The sequence below is a fragment of the Siphateles boraxobius genome, unplaced genomic scaffold (assembly GCF_051911475.1).
Source record: "Siphateles boraxobius isolate OS27281-9 unplaced genomic scaffold, OSU_SipBor_1 1, whole genome shotgun sequence".
Taxonomy (NCBI): domain Eukaryota; kingdom Metazoa; phylum Chordata; class Actinopteri; order Cypriniformes; family Leuciscidae; genus Siphateles; species Siphateles boraxobius.
The window spans coordinates 32115353-32135429 of NW_027508699.1; the positions used below are offsets into that span (position 1 = coordinate 32115353).

General features: G+C 37.8%; 1 protein-coding gene and 1 long non-coding RNA gene across 2 annotated transcripts in view; one reads left to right on the top strand and one right to left on the bottom strand.

The window, feature by feature from the left end:
• Positions 1 to 250: 250 nt before the first annotated feature.
• The window catches only part of LOC143741137 (cadherin-12-like), a 180274-nt gene continuing 160447 nt past the window's right edge, over positions 251 to 20077 (bottom strand). Inside the window, exons 11-12 of the mRNA XM_077233523.1 lie at positions 16804 to 17055; positions 251 to 1396 (exon numbers count right to left, since the gene is read on the bottom strand). Of these exons, the coding sequence (XP_077089638.1) occupies positions 873 to 1396; positions 16804 to 17055 (776 nt within the window). The 3' untranslated portion in view covers positions 251 to 872. The remainder of the gene's footprint in view (positions 1397 to 16803; positions 17056 to 20077) is intronic.
• Positions 2456 to 2808, top strand: LOC143741184 (uncharacterized). The gene is made up of 3 exons (XR_013204953.1): positions 2456 to 2578; positions 2660 to 2710; positions 2782 to 2808. It is a non-coding gene; the product is annotated as an uncharacterized LOC143741184 (long non-coding RNA).

Consider the following 20077-nt stretch of genomic DNA (forward strand, 5'->3'; position numbering starts at 1 on the left):
GTTGTTGTCTTTTGGATCTTTGGATTCGACACAAACCCAGAATATGTTTAAGCAGTTGAAATATGCTTTTTTTTTTTTTTTCAAGTGTGGTGTTTATTTAAGAAAACTGTGTTTATTACAGGACTCAACTGTAATAGCTCATGTTTAGCCCTAAAGTAGATTTTTTTACAACAAGTCTATACAAGTTCCTCTTGGGACTACAACGTCCATGTCCTCGTGAGGAGAAAATAATTATGAAAATCCTTGTGTCTTCAAAAAAATAAGAAATCCATATTCGATTTGAAATCATGATAAATAGATAAATACATAACAAAACGTTACAACCCGTCTCAACAGCCTCACAAATAAATAAATAGAATCATAAATAACATTCAACAAACATCTTTGGCCAAATGAGGCCCGTGTAGACAATTCCTCCTCAAAACTCCCTCCAACGAAGCTTGGAATTAGGGTCAGCTTCGGGAAGGACGCCACTCATCCTTAAGAAGGGTGACAAAACAAAGCTAAACCATAAAAAGAAGAATAACAAACCAACTCCATTGAGGCACTTTTTAAGGATGTCAGAAAAATTTGCATCTTCTATGTGTTTTTTTTTTTTTCTTGTTTTTTTTTTTGTGAAAAGCAAAGCTGAATAAATACGACCAAAATACCTCCAACGTTCATTTACAGATAACCCGACGGCTGAATTTTATTCTGGCTTGCTTTATCCTCTCTTGTTTTGAGTGTGAAATCAAGGCAAACTAAAAAAGAAAATGGTCAAAAAGAACCACTACAAAATAATACAATGGAATCATGTAAAAAGAAAAGTCAGAGTTAAACACACATCTACGTTTGTTTCAAAGCAAAGCAAAAACAAAAAACAAAAAAAAACATCAGTGTTTGTTTTCAGTGGCGGTGCTGGATGTTACATCTGATTGGCTCTCTGATCTTTCTCCAAATATCCCTGCGAGGGTTTTGAAGCGAGGCCCCCACTCGTTGAGGTAATCGTAGTCCTCCTCTGTTTCACCCTTTACAGACTCTATAGAGCTTAAACTCTCGGCCACCGAGCCCTCGCCCTCGTAGGCGTATGTGGCCAGCGAGTCGTATGGCGGGGCAGAAGTGTCACCATCGTGCTCTTGCAGCCGCTGACTGATGAAGTTGCTGATGTCAGCGCTGTTCTGAGAGGCTATTGGCCGCTGTGGACACAAACCCAACTCTGGTTTAACGTCTCGGCGAAACAGATTTTCCTTGATGACTTTGGGGTTGCGGAGGGTGCCCATGTCGAAGGCGTGCGTGTCCTCCTCGCCTCCTCCTTCATCGTCGTAATGGATGACGTTGTCACGGATGTCCTCTTTGGATGTCATAAGAGTCTCTTTCTTCTTCTGCCGCCGAACCCCCACGTAGAGTACCACGATCACTGCAGGAAACACACAAGCAGAACAAAAAATAAAATATATCACCAGGATGCTTTCAGAATGTGATACAACAAGGTCTCTAAAGCTCCCCTGAAATTGAAATCATGTGGATTTTAGTTTCTGACTGTCAGGTTTGAGGTAACAAATAATAGTGCATTCTTAGTAATCTTTTTTTTTTATCTTTTACAGATTTTTTTACTTAAAAAAAAAATATATATATATATATATATATTTTTATATACAATTTGACTGTCAGGTTTGAGATCAACTTGTCACTGTGACAACTGTCTTGGACTGTGTTTTGCCCTCTGTGTTTGTGCACTATGTGTTTTCTTGTTAATCAGTTTCACCTGTCATCATCCTCATCAGTCATCACTCACCGTGTGCACCTGTTGCCACATAATCTCCTAATTTGTCTGTGTATAGTCTCCCTAGTTTCAGTTCTTCCTGAGGGTTGTTTCATAAAAGCCGCTTAGAAAAGTGGGGATTAAAGTCCAAAACCTGACTTGAATGAGCCGAGCTAAACATCCGCACTTAAATTGATTCCATAACAGTAAGTTGAGGATCATGTGATCTTACTAATTTGAGTCAGGTTTAAATAGTCTAGATAATTGCGCGTGCATGCCATTGTTTAAAAGTCCTGAGAAGTCGAGCATGGGTCAATCGATTTACTGTGGGCTACCATGGCAACAATAGGAAAAGATAGAACAGCGATGTTCACCGCAACGGAACAGCATTTGCTATTGGAAACATATGAAGAATTTAAAGATGTCATCACCAAAAAAGGCAATACAGCGGTATCACCTAAAATCATATCACATAGTATAAGGAGTGAGTATATAAAAGGTGTGTGTGTGTTTTATTGTCATTATTCCTTCCTGACTAACTGATTTCCTCCTTCCTTAGGCATTGTAAGCGTAAGTACATCATAGCAGTAATGTCATGTAGAGGTACTTGTGCTACTGTAATGGTGCATTTTGGTACAAAAATATAAAAAAAATTCTATCAAGATTCTGTATGCTTTATGGATCCACCAGACATCATGTTGCCTGTGAGTATGAGACCTTTTAAATCAGTCATGTAAGCTAATGAGTTTAACTGAGTTTAATCAGTGGTCACAGGGAGAAGGCCCATCAGTTGAGGAGGATAAGGAGACTGTGTCTGTATGTTCAAGGAGGCCTGAGGTACTCACAGGTTCCATGCTATACTGTATTGAATATTAAAAAGTGTACTTGTGTGATAAAATGATCATAATCTGATTTCAGGATGCTGACACTGTTCTAGAGCCCTCTCAGTCTGGGACCACATGTGACAAAGTGAGTATTAAGAAATGAAAACAATGTGACAAGAGTATTCAATGAAATAACTTAAATCTATGTTGCTACAGAACCCAGAAAACATAAAAGGAGTGTATAAACGCAACGTCCTTATACAAATGGAAGCGATTGGTATCGACATCCAGTATAAAAAAACTGAAGATGAGGAAGTTGGAGCTGGAAATTCAACAGCTACAGAAAAATGCAAGTAGAACTACCATTTAAAAAAAAAAAAAAAATTAACTTTTTGATCACTTCCCACAACATTTATTTGTGTTTTCACCCCTAACAGGCAGATTCACTCTGAATAAAGACAAATTACATTAAATACTTTGACTTCTGTGTGTTTAGTTCAACTAAGGAGAAAGTTGAGGGGCCAGTGGAAAATTTTAAAGGCTACACATGGTTTAGACCATATTAAGCAAAATAATTATTTGCATATGTGTCTCATATAAGTCTGCCTGTATCGTTTTCTTCCAATACTGCTTCATTGCCCCAGTCTTCCTCTTGAACCATCATTGGTTGCCTCTCTCTCCTCAGACAAGCAATGTTATGGAGCACTACACAAGCAACTACAATGTCACACGCCCTAGGTGGAGTCCCTCTGAGGTGCTTCAGGCACTGAAACCTTGACTTTATCAGCCCAAATGCCATCTCAATACGACCTCTTGTGCGTGCATGGGCAATGTTGTAGCGGTGCTGTGCCTCTGTCTGGGGCTCCTGATAGGGAGTCAAGAGGTAAGGCAGGCATGGGTATCCCTTGTCTCCCAGCAAAACTCCTGAGAATTGTCCTGCATAGACAGAATGAATATATATATATATATAGATATATAATGTAGTTTTTTTTTCTTTTTTTTTTAGGACTTTTTGCGATTAAGTGATTACTAGCATACCTCTTGCTAGTTGCTGGTAGAGAGATGAGGCTCCAAAGATTCTGGAGTCATGCACAGAGCCTGGCCATTTGGCCTCTACATTTGTGATGATGCAATCTGCATCACTTATCTAAAATAAATTAAACCTGTAGGTCACTACATTTTAATTGCAATGAACTAAACACTGGTGCTCAGCTTAGTACAGAACACTCAGTGCTAGAGCATAGCCTTCAATATCAACTCAGTGGGATCATACCTGTACATTAATGCTGTGTACTGATTTCCTATTCACAAAGTCCGCTTCATGTGGACCAGACGGACACTTAATACGCACACTGGTGCAGTCCAATGCACCGATAACATTTGGGAAACCTAGGAAAATTATTTGTTTGTTTTAAATATGTCCCATGTAAAATCAACAGTCAAGAAATATTTCCATGTTTTATAGATATTTGAACTTCATAGCTATTCCATGAAAGGCATGTTTAATGGTACGAATAGCTTTGTTGCCAGGGAATGTGATGAACACATTGAGTAGTCTTTTTAAAGAAAGGTACACAGTTAGTACAGAACGGCAAACTGATGCTTTGCTGATATTCTCTGCATCTCCAACTGTGTACAAAAATGTTCCACTGGCAAAAAAGCGAAGTGCAATGCACACCGTCTGTGGGACTGTGAGCGCTCTGTTGTGGCGTGTATTATTTGCAATGTATGGGCTTAGTAATCTACAAATATATGCAATCCCATCTCTTGAGAACCCATATCGCTCATACAGGTAGCTGTCATTAAAAGCCAATGGGTCTGACCTGTCTCTGAAAGTTCTCTCTCTTTGAAATGTCCTCCGCAAGACTATAGCCCCCTCATCCACCACCTCATCTATGAAAGGACACGCCATGGTTAAGTTTGGAAACGAGTTCAGCTCCCTATTTATATACTTTTAATTAATTAATTACCAAACTCATTAACCAAACTCACCAATTAAACACACAAGTTTTGAACATTTCTTAGTGTATTTATACCTTATAATTTCTTACATTTATTAGTAAAGTACATTTCCGTCTTTATTTATTTATTTAAATTTTTTTATTTATTAATAGTGGTTAAGTAAAATAAAATGACATCGAAATACCAGCAGGTGATTATAAATGGTATGCTCGTTAAGCCTGAACTCAGACTTAGCCTTACAGTTAGCCTGCCCTGGACCAGGTTAATTTGCCAGCATAAGTTGCCGGGGTAACTAAGTTTGAACTTTTTTAAGTTTATGAAACCGAATCTACCAAAAATAAGCCTGACTAACCGAAATAAGCCTGGCTTATACTCTAATCTTGGTTTATGGAACAACCCTCTGGTCGGTTCTACGTCTTTATTGCTTGCTATTTTTGGTACGTGTCTTGTTCATAAATAATAAAAGGAGTTTGATTGTTATCCGTTGTCTTCCTGGACGTGCCTCACACAGACGAAGCATGACAACTATCTATCTATACTGCATAAATCATCTTTTCTTTTTCTTATACTGGTTTTATACTTAAATTAAATATATATACAAATACATATATATATATATATATATATATATATATATATATATATATATATATATATATATATATATATACAAATATACAAATACAAATATATATATATATACAAATACAATTTTATAATTGCGGATATTTATAAAAAAAAAGCTTTTCCTTCCTGGAATCAAAATAGGAAATATGTCAACAGGATTTCAGCAACTCCTTCTGGGAGCTATTTTGTGTATTTTTATTTTATTTTTGGCATATATTCAACAAGGTGGAGATATATCCATAATGATATGATACCATTATGCAGTTGCTCCAGATTTGTTGTGTGAAACAAATCTGTTGTGTGTCTGTTTACACACATTTTACACACAGTAAAAAGTAGAAAACCCCAGTAGATCAATAGTTTCTGAAATACTCAAGAACAGCTACTTGAGACCAGCCCTTCTGGCACCAACAACCACGGCACATTCAAAGTCTGTTAAACCACCTTTCTTGCCCATTCTAATGCTCAGTTTGAACTTCAGCAGATCATCTTGACCATGTCTACGTGCCTAAATACAATAAGTTCCTGCCATGTGATTGGCTAATTAAATAGGTACATTAACGAGCAGTTAAACAGTATACCTTATAAAGTGGCCAGTGAGTGTGTATATACTGTATATACACTCACCTAAAGGATTATTAGGAACACCGTACTAATAATGTATTTGACCCCCTTTCGCCTTCAGAACTGCCTTAATTCTACATGGCATTGATTCAAGAAGGTGCTGAAAGGCATTCTTAAGAAATTGATAGGATAGGATAGCATCTTGCAGTTGATGGAGATTTGTGGGATGCACATCCAGGGCACGAAGCTCCCGTTCCACCACATCCCAAAGATGCTGTATTGGGTTGAGCCATAAAGGGATGGACATGGTCAGAAACAATGTTTAGGTAGGCCGTGGCATTTAAACGATGCCCAATTGGCACTAAGGGGCCTAAAGTGTGCCAAGAAAACACCCCTCACACCATTACACCACCACCACCAGCCTGCACAGTGGTAACAAGGCATGATGGATCCATGTTCTCATTCTGTGTACGCCAAATTCTGACTCTACCATCTGAATGTCTCAACAGAAATCGAGTCTCATCAGACCAGGCAACATTTTTCCAGTCTTCAACTGTCCAATTTTGGTGAGCCCTTGCAAATTGTAGCCTCTTTTTCCTATTTGTAGTGGAGATGAGTGGTACCCGGTGGGGTCTTCTGCTGTTGTAGCCCATCCGCCTCAAGGTTGTGGGTGTTGTGGCTTCACAAATGCTTTGCTGCATACCTCTGTTGTAATGAGTGGTTATTTCAGTCAAAGTTGCTCTTCTATCATCTTGAATCAGTCGGCCCATTCTCCTTTGACATCAACAAGGCATTTTCGCCCACAGGACTGCCACATACTGGATGTTTTTCCCTTTTCACACCATTCTTTGTAAACCCTAGAAATGGTTGTGCGTGAAAATTCCAGTAACTGAGCAGATTGTGAAATACTCAGACCGGCCCGTCTGGCACCAAAAACCATGCCACGCTCAAAATTGCTTAAATCACCTTTCTTTCCCATTCTGATATTCAGTTTGGAGTTCAGGAGATTGTCTTGACCAGGAACACACCCCTAAATGCATTGAAGCAACTGCCATGTGATTGGTTGATTAGATAATTGGATTAATGAAAAATTGAACAGGTATTCCTAATAATCATTTAGGTGAGTTTATATTAGTGGTGGGCCGTTATAGGCGTTAACGTGCTGCGTTAACGTGAGACTCTTATCGGTCGATTAAAAAAAATATCGCCGTTAATCTATTCTCAAAGTTGGGTTGGGATCATAAAATAGCTTTTTCGAATATCGTTATATTTTCGCGCAAATCGCGCAGCAGGGTATTTTCCTGTCATGGACACAAGGTGTATACTTTTAAATGTTACGTTGATCGTTCCTCTCGTTACTTTACATTTTGTTAAATGAGTTTATTCCAAGCGCGCTGTATCTTTTTTATGGGCATGAGCGATGATCAATTTACAAATGAATCACTCTTTTGGGTCAATTCTGTCCAACACTGTTTGGGTCAAGACTTCATCAAACAAGTTGGCAGATCTGTCTAAATCGGTTCGCGAATCAGTTCTGTTCAGTTCAGCAAATCTGCAAATGCATCATATTTTTGCCAGCGATGAAGATCTTTATTAATTGAACATCTTCGTAAGCTGTCTGTGAATGAATGATTCCACAGGACGATACATTCGATTTCATTTCATTCAGGTAATACATTTTACAACCAATAAGATTATTACACCACGATAGCACTACTAAAAAGTATGACATTATCCGTTGGACATATACATTAATTTATAGGCTACAAAATAAATAAGCTACCATTGTGTTCAGTTTATGAAATGAACACCCGCCATCCCGCGGTAATGTGTGTGTATTGCCCAGGGGAATAGTCACACGAATAGTTTACATTGATTGAAACTAATTTGTTTAAAAAGGAGGAGGCTATTGCCGGTAAAGGCAGGTTCACATAAAATCATTATGACATATGACATTATTTTTTGATCTAACGAGCATCTGGTTTGGCGATGCAAAAACGGACTGTAGCTACGTCGTGCTTATTGTTTTTTTCTTCTTCCAATTAGCCTACAATGTTAAAAAAAACGACGAAAACATGTTACTTGTTCAATTAATAAACAGTTTGTTTGATGACAAATCGCTAAAGATGAAATTGGCCTCCCTTTCTGTCATTGTAATTGTGCGTTTTATTTCATTATTTCATAAAAAAATTTGACCGATATTCGACTTTTGCTCCTCTATTGTCGAATGGCATTTTTGGCAGAAATTCACATCCCTAAGCGAGGCGAACTATTATCAAAGACTTACTTTTAGTCATTATTTGGGTAGCACACATATTCTGAATGCCTTTGGCAGAATTCAAATGAGCCATTTTAATCTAGATTAATTCCAAGATTCCAGTGAGATTAATCTAGATTAAAAAAATTAATCTATGCCCACCTCTAGTTTATATATATATATATATATATATATATATATATACACACACTCACTGTGTAACCCCTGTATGTAACCCCTACAGTCCTACTCGCCCAGCAATGAGCGGGACTCAAATGGGGTCTCCAGCATGGGAGGCAGGCGTGCTAACAAGGACACTAAAGACCGCAGTCTCTAACATCAGTCGCTAGTGCGCCTCTTGAGATCAGGGGAGTGAGGTTTACGTGATCTGGCCTCCGTTACCACGAACCCTATAACCCGCTGCAATGCTGCGCCAGGCAAGACGCAAGTGTTTTTTGCTAGTTTCAGCCTGATGCAGTTTTCATTTTCACGTCCTGTGCCACGTTGTTTAAATAGCAAAGGCGCATTGTTGGCTATTTTGAGGCAAATGAAATAGAGGCGCAGTATTTTTTTTATTTATTTAAAGCTGCAGTCCATAGTTTTTCCTCTTTGTCACCATCTCTGTTCGAAATCGGCAATTGCAGTTATTCAGGGAATTATCAACTTAGCGTGCGTTGTGCCTCGGCACCGCACTGCGCGGATGAATTAAATGTTTTGAGGAGAATGTGCGGTTGTCAGTCACCGCGCCGGTTCCACCGCACAGATTCTACTTTTTGGAAGTATGACCAACATAAGATTTTTCACCTGAAAATGTCATCTGAACAAGTAAGTAACATTCACTTTTGTTTTGACCAACTAAGGGAAATAAGCATTGCAGTAAATCGCGCTGATTAAATCTAACAATCGCTTATCATATCACATCAAACCGTGCAAATTATATTTTGTTCTCAAATTGTTAATGTTAACAACATCAGCACTGCGTGACTGCATTTAATGCCCTTCTGATATTTATCCTTATTTTCGCATGGGCCCGGTTGCAGTCTAATTTTTTTCTGTAACCACTCCGAAGCCCAAAGTCTTTTGCATTTTACAACAGGTGAATCTCCAGTTGTCACTGGTGATTGTCGTTTGAACCTTTCTGGATCTGCCATCAAATTGATAAGTTTAATTATATCAAGTGCTTTGAGAAAAGGCTATAAATCTCCACCCCCAACATCCTCACACGCAACATAGCCTACTAGCCGAGACATCTTCTTTATATGTACAAATGTGACGTAATGACGCAAAGACATGCTCAAATTTTCCGCGGACATCCACCAGTACCACTGGAATTAAAAACATTTATTACAGGCTATACCGTTCATTGAATCAAGCTAAGGCAAACAGACAGTTTTGAACACTGGCTGGTTATGTATTTGCTCAAAACATTATTTTGGATCATTTTTAACCCAAAAAAAGTTACGGAATGCAGCTTTAAAGGGTGCATTAGTAATATGCGCCTAGGCGGATCCACAACGCGCGCACACTCTGCTTATTACTCACACACACACACCGCTTGCAAATTCCACCATGTAAATAGCAATCTGCCATGGCGTGTGCGCAACTGGCTTTTAAAGGGAATAGGAAATTACACTCTGATTGGTTTATAGAACATTACGCCCAAAACACACCAATTACTCATTAAGAGAACAGGGACAACCCTTTTAGACCATGTGCTGCGCGTGCCGATTTTTTCCGTTTAAACTAGCAAAAGTGGATTCAGACACGCCCTAAGTGAATTTGTGCCATGCATTTTTGACCATGCGCTTAGATTGTTAAAATAGGGCCCCAGATCTGCAAGGGGGAATCATTCGACCTTGGGTAAAATTCCCAATCACATGGATTCCTACTTGATTTTGTGTTAAATTGACGAACAGCGGTAAATGTGTCTGCATCTTTAGAAAAATATGCACAAATCAGCAAATAAAATCTGAAAACAATGATGAATCATACATTTGAGTTATTTAGCTCATGCATATTGGCTCTAAGGCTAGGTCAAGCCAATATGTATGTGACAGGGGGAAAAACAAACAGGCTATTAGCTTATAATAATTAGAAGGCGAGTCTTCTGTTCCTATAGCCTCCATATTGAGTGTTGTGATTTCTCCCATTCATTCAAATCGTTCTCGTTATGCTGTCTGTACAATCAGGGAGTTAGACAGGCAGAGGCCAGTGGAAACACTCTTCCTCATTTAATCAAGGCGACAACCCCCTCATTTGTCAGAGTTTTCCATGATTGGCAAACGGCTCCTGACTGCAGTCATCATTTAAAGACGTAATGAAAGCTGCAGCAGTAATGTGTGCCCTCCATCTGATGGACTCTCTCACCCATCATGTGTGACTATTTCAGAACCCAGTCCTCGCGCTTTATTATTCATTTTATATTGACTGGCCATAGACAATCATCAACTATAGATAGACAGAACAAAATGATGATGATGATGATAGATAGATAGATAGATAGATAGATAGATAGATAGATAGATAGATAGATAGATAGATAGATAGATAGATAGATAGATAGATAGATAGATAGATAGCCATGATCACGACATACAAACTGTGTCTCACACTGTTCTGTAATGGAGATCTGTATTTCTTATACGTTCAGGAGGTTTCTAAGTACATACGTTAACACATGTACTATGTTTATTAGTATGCATCAAATTAGAGGAAATTGCTATAAAACAAATAACAAGGTTGTCTATATATGGTCTAACAGTCTAGATCAGTGTCTGTGAGATGACAGCGCCCCCAAGTGACAGATATTTGCATTGTAATTCTCAACCATTGTCAGACATGTAGCCTATTTTCTGAGTCAATGTTTGTGATTTGACTGGCATATGCAGGAGATAAGTTAGAGATTGATAAGCCCTCATCCTCGGTACGCTGATCTCTTGCTCTGTCTGCCATGACTGCATCCGTGGAGTGGGAAATGGGTCAGTCTGACAAATGAAGCACCGATAATGGCTTATCTCCAGCTCGACAATGTGTTCTCTTTCTGCGCTGTCTGTGATCCTGGCTGGCACCTTTAGCAAGGACGCAGTGATGCTGAGAGCTGCTGAGAGGTGTCTGTGAGACAGGTCAGTTTTTAGAGCGCTGCAGCAGTCTCTTAAATACAAGCTGTCATGTAATGATAAAAGATAGATTGACTGTTTTTCTAAATGGTGTGAAGATCAGCTTAATGAAATAGACAGGTAGACCACAGTATTTTAGGACTGAAGGTCATTCTACAAATGGAAGTGGTGTATGCAGTGGGAACAATTAAAGGGATAGTCCAAACAAAAATGAAAATGCTGTCATCATTTACTCAACCTCATCTAGTTCTAAACTTGTCTAGTTCTAAACTTTATGATTTGTGATGTCAGCTGAAAAGTAAAAGCCATTTGTGGAGCAATATATTACAAAAACAACCCTTTTCTTCTTATTTGGAATACAAGCAAAAAGATTTGCATTAAGAAGTTTTTGATTTCATGTTGACTTTAATATGGTCAATGTCAAAAATAACTCATCAACTCTGCAAAAGGTCAATCATTTTCTTCTAAAATGTCTCCTTCTGTTAATGCAATTCCAGTTTTCATTCAACCATAATGGCTATTGCGGGAAGGCCTGAATTGTGTTTGAGGTCTCGTCGGACCCTCTTCTTTTGTGATTCAACTTAATTTGCTCTACTTTGAAAAAAAAGAAAGCAAAGCCTTGTGTCCTTTGTAGGTGTATTGTGGAGGGATAAGGAAAGGAAATGAGTTGAAATTTGATGGAGACAGAGGAGATGAAAGCATGAATGCTGAAATAGCAGAGAGGAGAATGGGAATGAAAATAGTGACATCTAAACAAATCAAAATGTTAGAGCTCATCAACAGGAAGAGTGTGCGCTCGCTAGACTACTGCTTCTCGTAAATACTACCGTGTATTGCGCACATTATTTTTTGGCAGACATCGATGTCTTGATATTTAAATGATGGATCGTAAGGTATTAATTATTTATTTCTTAACTGGCAAGTATGCAGTGAAGTGATTGATGCCCATGAGTGTGTTTCGTCGATGCATTTAATTCTAATATTCCAACCAATGACAGACCGGATAACGTGCCTAAGTACACTATGTTTGCTTTCTGGGTAATTATAAAACGTGCTGGAAGCGTTTCAAAATGTTTTTTTTTTTTGTGTTATTCATTATAATATAATGGCATTAATAAATTATGTTACTCAGAGTCAGACATGTTTGGCTTGTCACATGTTACATTCAGCTTTTGCAAATTCGTTAACTTCTGAAAATCAAGTTAATTATTATTTTATTTTTTTACCAGGAAAGGAGTTGCTTTGATGCACAACGTTGTTACTTTTTATCGTGTCTTATAACACTTTTCTTTCTTTTTTTTAAACCCATGGAAATGTAGAACCTGATGTAATTAATAGTGACACAACTTGTTTTATTATTACCCCTTAGCAGATTTTCAAATAGATAGTACTGTTCAAAAGTTTTGGGTACGTTTTTTTAAAGCAATTGACACTTTTATTCAACAAGGATGCATTTTACTGATCAAATGTTACAGTAAAGACAGTTATAATTTCTATTTCAAATAAATTCAGATCTTTTGGACTTCCTATTCATCTATCAATCTATCTATCAGAGTATAGATTACCTCAGTTATCCTTCATTTTCCATGTTCCACTGCGGTCACCGTGATTTTGCCAAGTTAGACATGTTCCTGGATCAACATATTCTGTTGATCCTGGAATTACATTCCTGTCCCAAAATGTAGTCCTTATCCTTAAAACCTACATAACTTTTCCCTAAATCAGAGGGCAATGATAGGTGAATACTACTGATGTCGAAGCACCTTAACCCTGGTTCTAAGCTTAAACTGTAAACTTGTCCCTCAAATCAAATACGCTTATTTCACGCAGCCGTTATTTTGAAATCGAAAGCGAGGCTCCGGTGGGAAGAACCCCGGAAGTAAAGATAAACAACAATGCCTTGGACTACCAACCTGAAGCTGCTGCCGCGATTTACTCTATTGGATGTTAATATCCAATATAGGATATGTAGATATATTTCGTTCCTGCTTATTTTTTTACTTTCTGAAAAAACAAACAAAAAAAAAAAAAATTATAAATGATTTTCACTGTATATAGTCTAAAGTATGAAAGAAATGTATGTACATTTTTAGAATAACTAATTTCTACATTAAACACAACAATACGCCATCGCATTTGCGACCCCCCTTTGATTAAAGGCGACACTTCCGGTTTTCTTCCCACCGGAGCCTCGCTTTCGATTTCAAAATAACGGCTGCGTGAAATAAGCGTATTGGTTGATCTGAAAGTTGTTCCAGGATCAACAAAGATGTTGATCCAGGAACATGTGAAACTTGGTGAAATCACGTTCACCGTTGGAAGTGAACAGCTGGAAGTTCAATCCTTTCAAAATATAGGCCTACTTCTTTGACCTTGCAGTCTGTCCTGATGACAAAACTTATATCACGCAAACTGTCCACGTTCCGGTCCAGCTCGCAGATAGTCTGTGTGTTGGAATTTTCCTGAAGTATAGGCTTAAGTGTCAGTCCTGTGGACATACACATCATTTCCGACTGAAAGGCTACAGTGAGATCTGTGTCTGAGGTTCATTCGAGGACATCCGAGTGCTAACCTCATTTTGTTGAGCACGCTCTTACTTAATGACCAGCCAGCCCACACAAATTACCATGGAAACGAGGCCATAAAAGTCTCCACTTCATTCCTCACCCTAACACCCCCACACATCCTGTATGCAAATGAACTGGGTTTATAACTCCTGATATTTCCCCATCTAGACCTCAGGGGTTAAGTTAACATGGAGAGTAATTCAGCCTGCATGCGATCTGATGTTAATGACACTCAGAGATTTAGGGCTTTCACTATGACATTGATGGGCGAAGACAAGGCTCATTTAAAGCCGTGCTTATTCACTTTATCAGACTATCCTCCTCCTTACCTGTCTAGAATGGCCAATATACAGGCACTTAATTAACAAGTGTGTTTTAATTAAACCACCCCAGAGTTTCGGAGCGGCATCTAAAAAAAGGGAGTCCAAGAAGCGCCTTAAGCCAGGCGAAAGAAGTCTTCATGAAATCAAAATGAAAATATACTTTTTAAAGTGCATGATTGAATGATGTTATTTCAAAGACGTAACAAACAACAACAACTCCACATCATAACCACTTTATTTTTTCGACTGATGTAAGAATTTCTCAAATCTCCTCTCCAACTGCCTCATTCTTGCACTTTTCATGATCCAATCAGTATTTTCCTTTATTAAACTTTGAGATATTTCATATTACAGAAATAAAATCATTTGTGAATGTGCTTCATGGCTAAGTTCAATGTAAGTGTGCAATATTTAAAACCACTAGCATCACAAAATGGTATTGTAAAAATAATGATGTTTGAAATACTACATTACTCAGTATATAGAGTATAGTATGTATACTGTGCATATTATGCAGATTTTCTGTATGACCTAGAGTACAACATCTGCCAAAATGATCTTCCATTTGGGTGACTGATAAACAGGAAGAATCTATTTCTGGGCTCATTTTTTATTTTTATTTTTTTTATCCAAGTCAAATATTATTTGCACCAAATTGGATTCAAATTGCAAAATGATTTTCAAAATGATAACTGAATGCCAAGGTCATGTGACAAACACAGTAAAGTCATGTGAAAGCAATGTGGAATATTAGATTTATTGTCAATTAATGCATTCTATTTCACCTATTTTTTTTATTTGTAGGCTGTATATAGTATATACTGTACAGTATGTGTAATATGTAAGCTAGTGTTACAATAAAAAAAAATTGATAATGACTGTTTTTATTTATTTGGAAATATAGTGATTCAGAAGTGCTTGTGCTAAGACGGACACTATCACAGTCCCTTTAGTTATCTTTCAAAATAAGGTCCTGGCAGCTTTTGCTTTGCAATATGCATTGTCACTCCATATTGAGCTGGGATTACATCTGGTATATGGAGTCTACAGAATATATATATATATATATATATATATATATATATATATATATATATATATATATATATATATATATATATATATATATATATATATATACAGGTCCTTCTCAAAAAATTAGCATATTGTGATAAAGTTCATTATTTTCCATAATGTAATGATAAAAATTAAACTTTCATATATTTTAGATTCATTGCACACCAACTGAAATATTTCAGGTGTTTTATTGTTTTAATACTGATGATTTTGGCATACAGCTCATGAAAACCCAAAATTCCTGTCTCAAAAAATTAGCATATTTCATCCGACCAATAAAAGAAGTGTTTTTAATACAAAAAAATAAAGTCAACCTTCAAATAATTATGTTCAGTTATGCACACAATAGTCAATACTTGGTCGGGAATCCTTTTGCAGAAATGACTGCTTCAATGCGGCATGGCATGGAGGCAATCAGCCTGTGGCACTGCTGAGGGGTTATGGAGGCCCAGGATGCTTCGATAGTGGCCTTAAGCTCATCCAGAGTGTTGGGTCTTGCGTCTCTCAACTTTCTCTTCACAATATCCCACAGATTCTCTATGGGGTTCAGGTCAGGAGAGTTGGCAGGCCAATTGAGCACAGTAATACCATGGTCAGTAAACCATTTGCCAGTGGTTTTGGCACTGTGAGCAGGTGCCAGGTCGTGCTGAAAAATGAAATCTTCATCTCCATAAAGCTTTTCAGCAGATGGAAGCATGAAGTGCTCCAAATCTCCTGATAGCTAGCTGCATTGGCCCTGCCCTTGATAAAACACAGTGGACCAACACCAGCAGCTGACATGGCACCCCAGACCATCACTGACTGTGGGTACTTGACACTGGACTTCAGGCATTTTGGCATTTCCTTCTCCCCAGTCTTCCTCCAGACTCTGGCACCTTGATTTCCGAATGACATGCAAAACTGAGCAACAGTCCAGTGCTGCTTCTCTGTAGCCCAGGTCAGGCGCTTCTGCCGCTGTTTCTGGTTCAAAAGTGGCTTGACCTGGGGAATGCGGCACCTGTAGCCCATTTCCTGCACACGCCTGTGCACGGTGGCTCTGGATGTTTCTACTCCAGACTCAGTCCACTGCTTCCGCAGGTCCCCAAGGTCTGGAATCGGTCCTTCTCCACAATCTTCCTCAGGGTCCGGTCACCTCTTCTCGTTGTGCAGCGTTTTTTGCCACACTTTTTCCTTCCCACAGACTTCCCACTGAGGTGCCTTGATACAGCACTCTGGGAACAGCCTATTTGTTCAGAAATTTCTTTCTGTGTCTTACCCTCTTGCTTGAGGGTGTCAATGATGGCCTTCTGGACAGCAGTCAGGTCGGCAGTCTTACCCATGATTGCGGTTTTGAGTAATGAAACAGGCTGGGAGTTTTTAAAAGCCTCAGGAATCTTTTGCAGGTGTTTATAATTAATTAGTTGATTCAGATGATTAGGTTAATAGCTTGTTTAGAGACCCTTTTCATGATATGCTAATTTTGTGAGACAGGAATTTTGGGTTTTCATGAGCTGTATGCCAAAATCATCAGTATTAAAACAATAAAAGACCTGAAATATTTCAGTTGGTGTGCAATGAATCTAAAATATATGAAAGTTTAATTTTTATCATTACATTATGGAAAATAATTAACTTTATCACAATATGCTAATTTTTTGAGAAGGACCTGTATATATATATATATATATATATATATATATATATATATATATATATATATATATATAAATATATAATGATGGATGGATGGATGGATGTTTGCTTACCCAGCAGTATGACGATGCACACCAGAATAGCGATCAAGGCTCCAGTACTGAGTCCCACAGGGAGGAAAATGGCTTCAGCGCTGCATGTTAATAAAGATCCCTCGGTGTCACAGCCACACACACGGATGGTGAGAGTACTGGTACTGCTCAAAGTCTGGAGGCCACCGTCCTCAATCACCACTGGAAGGTGGTAGATCTCCTGAGACCACCTTTTAAAACCACTACGCAGGGCCACGACCCCAGCAGTGTTATCTAGGTAAAAAACAAAAAAACAGCAGACATTTAAAAAATTGTCTTGCCAAAATATTTTTTTTGCATCTTTATCGAAGGAAAAATAATGGATTTTTTTTTGTAATATTAATATTTTATTATTAATATTTATTAGGAATATAAATATATTTAATACTATAATGATATATATATATGTATATATATATACACACAAATATATACATTTATTTTAGATATAATTTTTCAATATTACATTCATAGTCATAAATAATGTATTAACTATTTCAAATTCTACATATATGTTATGTAGGAAAAGTAATTTTTGCTCCCCTTGTCGCTTTCTGAGCAAAATAAAACTGGCTAATAGAAATTATATTTTATATATATATATATATATATATATATACTCTGTGTGTGTGTGTGTGTGTGTGTGTGTGTGTGTGTGTGTGTGTGTGTGTGTGTGTGTGTGTGTGTGTGTGTGTGTGTGTGTGTGTCTGTGTGTGTGTGTGTCTGTGTGTGTGTTAGGGCTGGGACAACACGTTGACTTCGTCGATGACGTCGATGCAAAATATGCACGTCGATTCATCAGACCCAAAACAAAGATGGCGGCGCGGGAGAGTAGTAGCAACACGAGTGGCTCCTCAGACTATCAGAAGAGCAAGGCGGCATGCACTCGTTCCTCTAAAGTACACACACACACACACACACACACACACACACACAACCCACAGAAAAAATGTGCGTCAGTATCGAGTTCTCTTTCGGGCTTCAACGAACCATAACACACACAAATTATGCCAAACTGTCCATTTTGTCGGGTGTCCTAATAAGAGCAGTCTTAAATGAGTAAAATAAAGTATTTTATTTTAAAGAGTAAATTACTCACTCAGACCCGGCGCCAGGAGGATTATTATACCGGCAGCCTAATAATCATTAATGCACTCCGCTGTCTTTTAACACATCTCGGGCGAACGGCTTCTTCGCGCAAAAGGAAAAAATGTCACGAAGTGCAGGGAAATGCAGCGACCTATGTGGCGTTTCCTGATGGATCGGTTGTTCCTTAACACCATTTTATACGTGCAATTCACACGAGCTCCAAACGCATGCGATACTCCAAGTATACTGCAAGTATGCCCTTATAGCTATTAATGTTGTGAAAAATACATAGAGGACACTGACAACGCGCTGACAGACAGGACCAAGAAGGTAACATTTTATAAAGTCTAAACTTCCAAATTTGGTCAGTCAAAGAAAATTAAACCATAAATAGGCCTACTAGTTTGTGGCTCTTTAATGTGTCGTGGCAGATCGCACTTTTTTTCAGTAAGCTAGGCCTATGTGTTTTCAAGGCTTCAAGGTTTTATTGAATGCTACCTCTGACTAAGAATGCATTACTTTGCACTTGTATAGTCAATTATTTTGGAATTTTAAGAGCAATAAACATATATAGCAATGTTAAAGAATTCATGTTTTTTTTTATTCAGATATGTAGTAAATCAACATAAATTGCTATCAGTCAATCGAATCGTTAGATTAATCGATGCATCGAAAAAATTATCGCTAGATTAATCTTTTAAAAGATAATCGTTTATCCCAGCCATAGTGTAGGTGTGTGTATGTCTTGCCTACAAATGTTCCGGTTTCACTTTATTTTGATGGTTAACACATTCTGTTGTCTATAGCATTGCACCTACATGTCTAGTAACTCTCATTAGAGTATTAGTAGAGTATTAGTAGACTGGTGGGGTTAGGGTTAGAATAAATTGACATGTAGTTGCAAAGTTACTTATAGTCAGTAGAGTGTCTGTTGGATGACCATCATAATAAAGAGTTTGCAGATATGAAGCAGATAGTCCACTAATACTCTAATGAGAATTAGCTGACATATAGTTGCAAAGTTACTTATAGTCAACAGAATGTTCAAAAGGGACCATCAAAATAAAGCGTTACCAATTGTCCTTTTTATTAAGCTTAATAATAACCCCCCAAATACAGAAAACCACAAATTGAATTTGACCTAGCACACAGCTATTGATTGTTTGGTGATTTTGTTGACAACCCCTCCGCAGGAAGTGTGCTTGTGTCATTATAAAGGATTGTTATTGATTTACCATAACCGCTGCATCCTTCATCTAGATGATTCGGTGCATCATAAAGATCTCTCTTGCATGATTTTTCATAGTGAACAAACAATTTAGTATTTAGTGTACTATGCAGTCTAGTTCAACAGGGATATCACACTACAGCTGATTGCCGAATCCCCCTCAGGCGTCTTAATAAAAAGCTTTATATCTTTAAGGAGACTGTTTGAGCCTGAACATTCATCTGCAATGATTTCAGGAGGTAGAGAAGCTCTTTCACAATCTACCTTCTGGTGACCTACTGTAACAGTGCTGGTCAACTGAGATTTATAACTTCCTGAAGGCTACTCCAACTCTCTGACTCAGTTCCAAACCCTTCCAACCGAATCAGACATTTCCATGCTTCTAATCTGATGATGTGGGGGGAAATAATCACAAAATTCACACATAGTTTTAAATGGTGCTTTTTAAAAGAGATAAGGCTACTTCTAATGCTGAATAAAATATTTATAATCAACATTTCCCTCGTTTCATTTCATTTTTCATGACAAACATCTTTTTACAATTACAGTGTTAGCTATCATTGACATCATTAAACTTATATACATTTACACTAAATATAACTAGACATTACTCAATCTATTACAATTGAACACAATATTTCACTACAAAAAGATGTTTGTGTTTTAAGGGATGTATGTAAATCTGTGAATAATTTTTTGACATTGAACAGTCTGAACAAACTGATTCATATGACAACAGATTCAGAAGACAGAGACTCAGTATTGATTATATATAGGACAGCATTATTTTGCTGCACACTGTTTTGAACAGACATCTTGTGATGATAGCGCAGCTAAAAATGTGACTCTATGTCACAAAACTAAACAGAATTGTGTTTTTCACAAGAGATTTTTCCTGGTAGCAACCCCCATGCTCCAGTCGTAAAGGTTAAATGGCAA